This window comes from Coregonus clupeaformis, chromosome 18 (assembly GCF_020615455.1).
Source record: "Coregonus clupeaformis isolate EN_2021a chromosome 18, ASM2061545v1, whole genome shotgun sequence".
Taxonomy (NCBI): Eukaryota; Metazoa; Chordata; class Actinopteri; order Salmoniformes; family Salmonidae; genus Coregonus; species Coregonus clupeaformis.
Genome location: NC_059209.1, coordinates 5,691,127 through 5,700,259, shown reverse-complemented (window position 1 = coordinate 5,700,259; position 9,133 = coordinate 5,691,127). Strand labels below are relative to the sequence as shown.

The following is a 9,133-nucleotide window of genomic DNA, read 5'->3' as shown; positions in this document are numbered from 1 at the left end:
GAGAGAGAGAGAGAGAGAGAGAGAGAGAGAGAGAGAGAGAGAGAGAGAGAGAGAGAGAGAGAGAGAGAGAGAGAGAAAGGGGACAGAGGATAGAGAGAGGGAACGAGAGTAAAGGAGTGTAGTTGAAGGACACCAAAGAAGACAGACACAACAAAACTCTTCTGAAGAGCTGTGGAATTAAACAATAGAAGGGGACCCCAGTTCCTTTATTGGAACACCCAACATTGACCTATATTGAGAGGTACCAAAAATGACCATCCACCATGCAAGCTGAGAACACAAGACAAACTAACCTCTGGATACAGTCTGAGAGGATCTGAATCAACCACAAACTTACCAACGACAACACACTGTCAACTCAAGGACATCAAGCTACTTCCACTCCCAAGTCACCGGTGCAGTTCCAACTCCTCAAGAGACTGAAGCGTCTATCTACAGTATCGCCTCGTTTTCATTCGGCGCCCACGGGAAGGGAAGGATGATGGGAGCGTGGAGGAGCTGGTGCGGGGATGTGAAAACTGAGGGAGATAAGAGACACTCGATGAGGTGGACTTGTCAGCCATGTGCTGGGTCACTTTAAGACTACCCTGGGGATTAACAGTAGTAGTGGAACTGAAGCCACAGTTGAAGCTTCTCTACACTTTCTGTTGCCTGTTTTCCTATTGGATTTAGATTCAATTTAGATAAGTCACAGAAGGCCAAAGACGATTTATGTGTTTTGAAGTTTAAAAAAATCTGTCACGTACACAGTTTACAGCAGGTTTAAAAGGTGCAGTGAAATGCTTACATGCTAGCTCCCTCAACAATGCAGTACAATTGTAGTTTTTGTCTTGTTTTGTCTGTTTTTCACTGAATCTTATGCAATGCGGAAAGTCACTTTGACTTGCAATTATTCTCTATTCACTCCAACATGGAACACTTTTTTAAATTCTGTTTGGAATCTCATAAGCAACTCTTTCAAATCAATTTGAATACTAATAATAATAACAACAGTTTATCCCAGTAAAGCTATCACTTCATTGTAGGGACGTGCTGGCCTTATTTATGAACTCAAACCTATCCCGAAGGATGAACCAGAGCCAGATGGGGCATGTTTCCGCGGGCTCCGGCAGTAGCTCTGGAGGGGGTAGCTCCGGAGGTGGTGGTGGGGGTTTGTGGGTGACCTCTCTCCTCGGCGCTACCCTCCTAATCATGCTCGCCTTGGGGGTGGCAGGTAACATCTACACCCTCTTCATCATGCGTTCCGCGGCACTCCGCCGGTCCGGCTCTATGTACATCTACATACTCAACCTTGCCCTCGCCGACCTCCTCTACCTCTCTACGATCCCATTCGTCATCTGCACCTACTTTGCTCACGATTGGTTGTTCGGCGAGGCCGGTTGCCGGATCCTCCTGAGTCTTGATCTCCTCACCATGCACGCCAGCGTCTTCGTCCTGGTCGCCATGTCGTTGGAGCGCTACCGGGCCGTGGCGAAGCCGTTTGTCGCCCGATTATCCAGCACGCGGGGACGGAAGGTAGTGGCCGCCGTCATCTGGTTCGTGGCGTTTGTCCTGACACTACCAATGATGATTATGATACGGCTGAGGGAAGGGAAGCCAAACGCGGCCGGGAACGTCAAGCGGATCTGTTACCCAACGTGGACCCAAGAGGCCTTCAAGGCCTACCTCACCGTCCTGTTCCTGACCAGCGTCCTCGTACCCGGGTTAGTCATTGTTGGTCTCTACGCTGGCCTAGCACGTCAATATTGGACTGCTCAGGCTAGCTTGGGAGGAAGCAGCCGTTCAGCGAGAAGACGAGGCTTAAAACAAAAGGTAGTAAAGATGATTTTTAGTATCGTCGTGGCGTACTGGGTGTGTTTCCTGCCTTTCTGGGGGTGGCAGTTGGCGCAATTATTTTCCCCGCAGTCCCTCAGGGCTCTGTCTCCTGCCACTCACAGTTACATGAATTTCTTTGTAACGTGTCTGACCTATGGGAATAGCTGTATTAACCCTTTGTTGTACACCCTCCTGACCCGGAACTATAAGGACTATCTGGCTCAGAAGGGTCAGAGCACAGGGTCAAGTAGGGGAGACCTGGGGTCGGCAGCCGGAACACCCCTACAGGAGCTATAATCAGAGTAGAGGTGAAGTATTTTGACGTGACACAAGCAGGAACTATTATACTTTACTTAAATCCTTTTTCTCCTGGGGAGGATAGGTCATCCATGCAGGAACTATAAAAGACTGGAAGTTAATTTGACGTGACACCAAAAGCACTATCGCCAAAGCATTTCTGATATGGCATTTTTTAAATTTTCAACATGAGGACATTTCTTTATAGCTGTTGGGGCAAGAGCGGCCTCCATACAAACAAATAGGTTTTTGAGTAATCAGTGCGGCGTAAGTTGACCTATCAACATGGCTTACTCTAAACTCACAGTAGTTTTTGTATTTTGACATAATCTGAATATTATTGGTATATAGTTATACAGATGTAGGATATTAATGTGAGCCAGTTTGCTACAGCAGGAAAATAATCCTCCAGCAACAGGAAATTATAATTATTATGTGGATTATAATTAATGGACATTTTTGTAGGGATTTGTCAATTTTTCGTAAAGGGATATCAGGTAAAGTGGAAATGTCAAACTTCACCAACCTTTTTAAACCTCAAAGCCTTTTTAAACCTCAAACCTATACGTTTTTAATTTCCCATATTGCAGCAAAGTTGTCCTGCAACAGGGTGATCAAATTAAGATCCTACATCTGTAGCTATAGCTATTTGACATATATTTTGCCAGGGGATTCTAATTTGCATTCATCATGTAGTCTGCTGTATTTCTTGTCACATATTGACAAGAATGTCATTTAACAAGTCACTATTCATTTTTTTTTACTTTTACTTTTACTTTATTGTCATATTGCCAAAAAAGTGCCAAGATAATTTTCTTGGTTGATTTTCTCATCTTGTATTCCTTTATTACAGGATTATTCAACTAAAGTTTTGACTGATTGATTTTGAGGTAAAATGACTACAATATTGCCCTCTGCTGGCAAAAGTTTTAAAGTAAGTAAAGTAACTTTCACATGCAGTAAAATGTGTGGTACTCAATTGTAAAGTATGCACTGTGTGTGTCTCATTGGTGGCTAGTTTCCTCATTCTATGTGTATATGATGGACCCCGCTGACCCACACACACACACACACACACACACACCTACCCCTACCTCCCCCCCAACACACACACTCTTACACCTACCCTCACACTCTCCAGACCGCTGCCTCTCGCCAGGGAATGTGGTCCCACCATGCAACATTTCACAGCCTTGAGGCAGGTCTCTTCGTGTTGTCCTGTAAATTGTCTCTCAGGAATGTCTATCGTTATTCATCCTGCCAAAATATACTTACAGGACCACACCACAGACTGGCCCGCTTGGATATGGATTATATCAACCATTTGACCTGAATAACTTGAGTTGATTGATGATGTTAATTGTCCTTCAACTGACAATTCTTTAGTTAATTACTTTAACTTCAAGTTAGTTACTTGAGCCCAGTTTATGAAGTTTGTGTCAATCAATATCTGCTGGTCTGCTGTTGACTGAATTATATTTGTCCCATTGCACGTGTGTATTTATACACGTGTGAATTGGAAATGTGTTTTTTATCCCAACTCCCGAGACACCCTCAGAGAGTGGGGTCACAGCCAATTATCAACGGCAACCCTGGAGCAATTAGAATTAAGTGCCTTGCTCAAGGGCACATCAACAGATGTTTCACCTTGTCAGCTCTGGGATTTGAACTAGCAACTTTTCAGTTACTGGCCCAACACCCTAACCGCTAGGCTGCCTGGCGCCCTTGAGATCTTGCTGCTCAGCCTTAGTCCTGACTCAGCACTGATTAGCATCTGTCGTAAAGACTGAGACAGAGTTAGCATTGAATTGGTATCAACCACTAGTACTACTAAAAAGCTACTACAATTCCTAGAAGGCCAAGTGTGAGTTCAGTCCACTGATGTTCCAGTTCCCCCAGAGACAGACAGACAGACAGACAGACAGACAGACAGACAGGCAGGAGGCAGGCAGACAGAGAGGCAGGAGGCAGGCAGACAGACAGGAGACAAGCAGTAGGCAGGCAGGAGACAGGCAAATAGACAGACAGGCAGTAGGCAGGCAGGAGACAGACAGACAGGAGGCAGGTCAGTGACAATAGACTGTATAAGTGAGTCACTGATCTAGTGAGTTCACAGTTGACTATGTGATGGTGGGAGACCATGGTTAACACCCAGGCTACACAAGTGTATGTGTGTTTGTGTGTAGAAGAGGGTTAACACCCAGGCTACAGTCTAATAAACAGTAATGTGTCTTGCTCTGATGATGTCATGACAGACTGCTATAGGAGTATGGGGGAGAGATGGAAAGAGAAAAAGAGAATACACTAAATCAAATCAAAGTTTATTGGTCACAGATTTGCAGATGTTATCACAGGTGCATCCAAATGCTTGTGTCTCTATCTCCAACACTAGTGTGTAAGGAAATAGAGAGTCGGTCTCATTAAGGACACACCAAAACCATTCAAAGATGATACAAAAGCCACATAAAGATATTGAAAACATTGTTTGCTTTCACAGTGGTGGTTTTATTAACATATCTGGAGTGGTCTCTCCACAGGTTTCAGGTAGAGGTGCATTTGGCAGTGGCGCAACCTAGAGGGTGTTTCCTCTCAATACACAACGTACACAATAAGAGCTCTGAGTTGGTATAAATAAATTCACAGGTATTGTTTCAAAGGATTTAGACAACGGTCAGAGGTTAAAGCTCAACCTCTATTTGACCTTGAGGCTGATGACCTTGACATCTCCGTCAACCATGATGTGGTTGTACTTGCAGTCGCCAAGGCGATTGGGGAAGTCCATCATGTGACCGTCTGGCAGCTTGATGTAGAACTGCTCGTTGGTGAAGTTGAGGACCAGCTGGACGGAGGGATGAGAGACAGAGAGAGAGAGAGAGAGAGAGAGAGAGAGAGAGAGAGAGAGAGAGAGAGAGAGAGAGAGAGAGAGAGAGAGAGAGAAAGAGAGACAGAGAGAGAGAGAGAGAGAGAGAGAGAGAAAAAGAAAGAGAGACAGAGAGAGAGAGAGCGAGAGAGAGCGAGAGAAATGTTTAGAATCTCATTTACCATCAATGTGTCTTGCAGTCTGCAGCAGTCAGGCATGGGAGGGTAGAATCTTTGAGGCAAATTGTAATGATCTACTGCTTCATTTCTGTAGACTTTATTTGAATGGTTCCTGGTTAATGATAATTTGTAATGATTAAATCCAACAGTTAGGCGGGTTTACACTGGCTTCCTAGTGAGCCAAATCTATGAGCCATTGAGATTACTAAAACGTATCTCCTCTATCAGATGTACTTATATGATAGATGCAGTTATAATCACCAGTGTAGCCTGACTGTTGACTCTCTAACTGTTAAATATTATATTTTACAGTTAGAGTCAACAGACTGTGTGCCCAGACTGCCCTGTGATCAAATGTTAAACTGGTGACACACACCTTGAACTGCTCTCCATCCTGGAAGGGGAAGTGGCCATCCTTCTGTTCGTCTCCCCAGCTTCCTCCAGACAGAGAGTTACACACGATCTGTCCGTTGTCAAAACGAGGGTTGAAGTGGAGGGCAAAGTTGTCACTGTCGTGGCCGATGTTGATGGAGAACCTATGAGGGGTGGAGATGGAGGAGGGGGGAGAGAGAGAGAGATGGGGAGGGGTGAAAGATAAAATGAAACTTGAAACAGGAAATTGGATATGATAATTCAGGCGAAAAATGTTAACACAATAAGTTCTCCATGCTCGTGGTTTGTTTTTGTTTGGCCAAATTGAAATGCAACCATGTCTATAACCATGACAACCTACTTGTATGTAATATATATTGTGGGCTGCAAAGGCCCCCAATGTGACATCCAGGGCTACAAATACTGAAACTTGAAACCAATAGTTGAAACCAATAGTGACTTTCATGTACTGTGCACTGTTTGCAGTGTTTCTCATATATGCTTTTTGTTGGTGGGCTGCGAAATACCCCAAAAGTACAATCAGGGCTACAAGCACAAATACGTTCAATTGAAACCAAGTGTCAGGATTCTGCTACATCTTGGGAGTGAGCAGTGGGTGAGGCACTAGGAGAGTCTCTAGGAGTAATGCTAGGGGAAACACTGTGTTGTGTTTGGGTTGAAAGGTGAAATGTCATGATCTTACTTAGTGGCTCCAGACTTGGTCTTCCCTGTGAACGTCATCTCCTGGCCCTGCTTGAAGGACATGTTCTCCACACGGAACGCCTAGGAAGGAGATAGGAGAAATTAGACAACTAAGGAGTTAACAAACAGGATAAATACACAGTAATAAGCTTCTTACTGCACTGAGCTCATAAAAAAACCCAGAAAACAGTTACCTTGCCAAATAAACAGTACAAATGGCAAAGACTAAGAGTAAATGAGAAGTGGTGAAAATAAGAATCCCATTGGTCTGCAGAATCTGGTTCCCATAACAGGGATAATGTTCATCTAGGCCCAGTTGACATGACCCTTTAGTTTATCATCCTTAAGTGTCAATGACATCTGTATGAACTTTGTGTTTCTGTCAACTTTGTTATCCATAACTGTGGCATGTACTAGTGCATAAACTTCACAGCACAGCAGGCTGCTGAGGGGAGGACATCTCATAATAATGGCTGGAATGGAGTGAATGGAATGGTATCAAACACGTGGAAAACCATGATGAGTTCCATACTACTCCATTAATTCAGTTCCAGTCATTACCATGAGCCCATCCTCCCCAATTAAGGTGCCACTAGCCACCTGTGCTTTACAGATTCGTATCAGCACGTCTGTGGTGCACATGTAACAATTAACCTGACCTTAGGTTCTGCGCTTATCTTGTTCAGTGTTAATGATCAACCTTATTGGGGTAGTGAGTGAAACACCCACAGGTAATAAAACCATATCCGGCTCCCAGATCTGTTTGTACTAGACGACTCCTATGATCATTGTCACGCCATGTTTGCACAATCAGATCTGGGATCAGTCATAAAATACCGAACACAGGGTCTTAAAAGCAGGAAAACAGGAACTAAACGTTGTTTGAATGCTGTTTGACCGTTGAGATTGTCACAAAGTGGTCACAAGGAGACAGTAAAGTCATAAAGGGTTTACAACACTGAGACTCAGTCTGTTGGACAAATAGAGGATGAAACTAGTGATTCAAAGATGGGGTAAGAGCCTACCACACGCTCTGTCTGTACCACAATCTGTGGTGTGTGTGTGTGACACTGCATCATCAATGATGCTATAGAGATTCACATAATACCTCTCTTCAAACAACATTGGTTAGATCTAGTCAATGATAGGCATTGTGTCCTCTGTATCAGTGGGTCAATGTCCCTGGTATCACATGGTATTAGTCACGTAGAAGATATAGTAGTTAGACCCTATACCTGGGCCACACCTTAGAACACTGCACCACCTGTCTCTGTATCTCAGATCAATTATTAGTTAATCATCAAACAGGTGGAGTCGAGTGAATTCTCAAAAACTCTGTAATTCGTTGCGGATAGAATCCATTGACATTACACACTTATTGTGGTTCAAAGCAACAAAGTTAGCCACATTTATATTCTGACACAATATTTTTAGACTGCAGAACTATTGGGTATTCTACAATCTAAAGCAGGGCCCTCCAACTCTGTTCCTGAAGAGCTACCGTCCTGTAGGTTTTTGCTACAACCCTAATCTAGCGCACCTGATTCTAATAATTAGCTGGTTGATAAACTGGATCAGGTTCGTTACAACTGGGGTTGGAGCGGAAACCTACAGGAGGGTAGCTCTTCAGGAACAGGGTTGGAGAGCCCTGATCTGAAGACTGTAGAATATTAATGCGTCATCCTCTCACTTTTTACAACCCTGAATCGAACTAATCACCAGACTTTAACCACTCACAATAATTCAAAGTACATAAAGATAAGGAACACTATTGCAAAAGACCACAATGAACCATATATTGATTTTATGGACTGTCACTGTAGTAGAATAAATAATATTGGCAATGAAAGTATTTTAATCACAGACTCATATTAAATGCCAGTTGTCCCAAGGTTCTGTGTACTGTAATAGTAATAAACATGATAACACAGTATCAAAGGAAAACATCAGTTTCAGGAGCTACACACAAACTTACCAGCTAACTCCCTGTCCCATTACCTTGTATTGACTTGCCCTTTAAAGGGAGGTGTTTAAACAATGTTTTTGACATGATATAGTGTGTAGATAGTTTGATAGCAGAGAAAGTTGATAAAAGAATAGTTCTGAATGAATTACAGTCATACGTACCATCCTGGCAGTCTTCTATCTGAAATCTCTGCAGAAAAAGCCTGAAAAGTGAGACAGTTTGCATTGTACAGTCTGGTATTGTAGAAAGGGCAGGGTTTAGAAATGCGTACTAACCAATTAGAGAATGAGTTGTAAAAGTGGTGACCAATCAGGGCCAAGAATATTTCTAGCCTACATTTCCAATCAAGCAATAGAAGGAGGCAGTGGAGCCTGCTGAGGGGAGGACGGCTCATAGTAATGGCTGGAATGGAGTCAATGGAATGGTATCAACCACATGGAAACCATTCCAGCCATTATTATGAGCCATCCTCCCCTCAGCAGCCTCCACTGGAAGGAAGTCAAATATATTTAGAGGGAGTTGCCAGAGAATGTCCCAAATGGCACCATATTCCCTATATAGTGCACACTTTCTTTCTCTCTGCAGGCCCATAGGGCTCTGGGCTCTGGCCAAAAGTAGTGCACTATGTAGGGAATATGGTGCCATTTGGGACATATTTCTCAAAAGGGTGGAGGGCCCTAATAATATAATAATATGCCATTTAGCAGACACTTTTATCCAAAGCGACTTACAGTCATGTGTGCATACATTTTTACGTATTGGTGGTCCCGGGGATCGAACCCACTACCCTGGCATTACAAGCGCAATGCTCTACCAATTTGATTTCTTTCTCTTTATTTTTTCATTCTTTCTCATTCCATTATTTTTCTTTTTAGCCTGTAGTAGGGTGTTTCTGAGTCTTACTCAACAAAACTGGAAATGTTAGTGATTCATTTGATCCTT

General features: G+C 43.4%; 2 protein-coding genes across 2 annotated transcripts; one reads left to right on the top strand and one right to left on the bottom strand.

Annotated features, from left to right (window-relative positions):
• The first annotated feature begins 47 nt into the window (after positions 1 to 47).
• uts2r4 (urotensin-2 receptor 4) lies at positions 48 to 3,101 on the top strand. Its single transcript, XM_041867317.1, has one exon. The coding sequence runs from the start codon at positions 1,045 to 1,047 to the stop codon at positions 2,110 to 2,112; it is 1,068 nt and encodes a 355-aa protein (XP_041723251.1). The 5' UTR covers positions 48 to 1,044; the 3' UTR covers positions 2,113 to 3,101.
• Positions 3,102 to 4,412: 1,311 nt separating this feature from the next.
• Positions 4,413 to 8,457, bottom strand: lgals2b (lectin, galactoside-binding, soluble, 2b). Its single transcript, XM_041867395.1, has 4 exons — positions 8,353 to 8,457; positions 6,227 to 6,306; positions 5,528 to 5,687; positions 4,413 to 4,951 (listed from the first exon to the last, which is right to left on the bottom strand). The coding sequence occupies exons 1-4, from the start codon at positions 8,353 to 8,355 to the stop codon at positions 4,805 to 4,807; spliced, it is 390 nt and encodes a 129-aa protein (XP_041723329.1). The 5' UTR covers positions 8,356 to 8,457; the 3' UTR covers positions 4,413 to 4,804.
• Positions 8,458 to 9,133: the final 676 nt, after the last annotated feature.

Bases quoted from the DNA above. Each gene is read 5' to 3' on its own strand.
- uts2r4 (XM_041867317.1), top strand. From the start codon at position 1,045: ATGAACTCAAACCTATCCCGAAGGATGAACCAGAGCCAGATGGGGCAT.
- lgals2b (XM_041867395.1), bottom strand. The intron at 5,688-6,226 runs GTAAGATCATGA...CACCCCTCATAG, and splicing joins ACCAAGTCTGGAGCCACTAA to GTTCTCCATCAACATCGGCC. The intron at 4,952-5,527 runs GTGTGTGTCACC...CCCTCCGTCCAG, and splicing joins AGGATGGAGAGCAGTTCAAG to CTGGTCCTCAACTTCACCAA.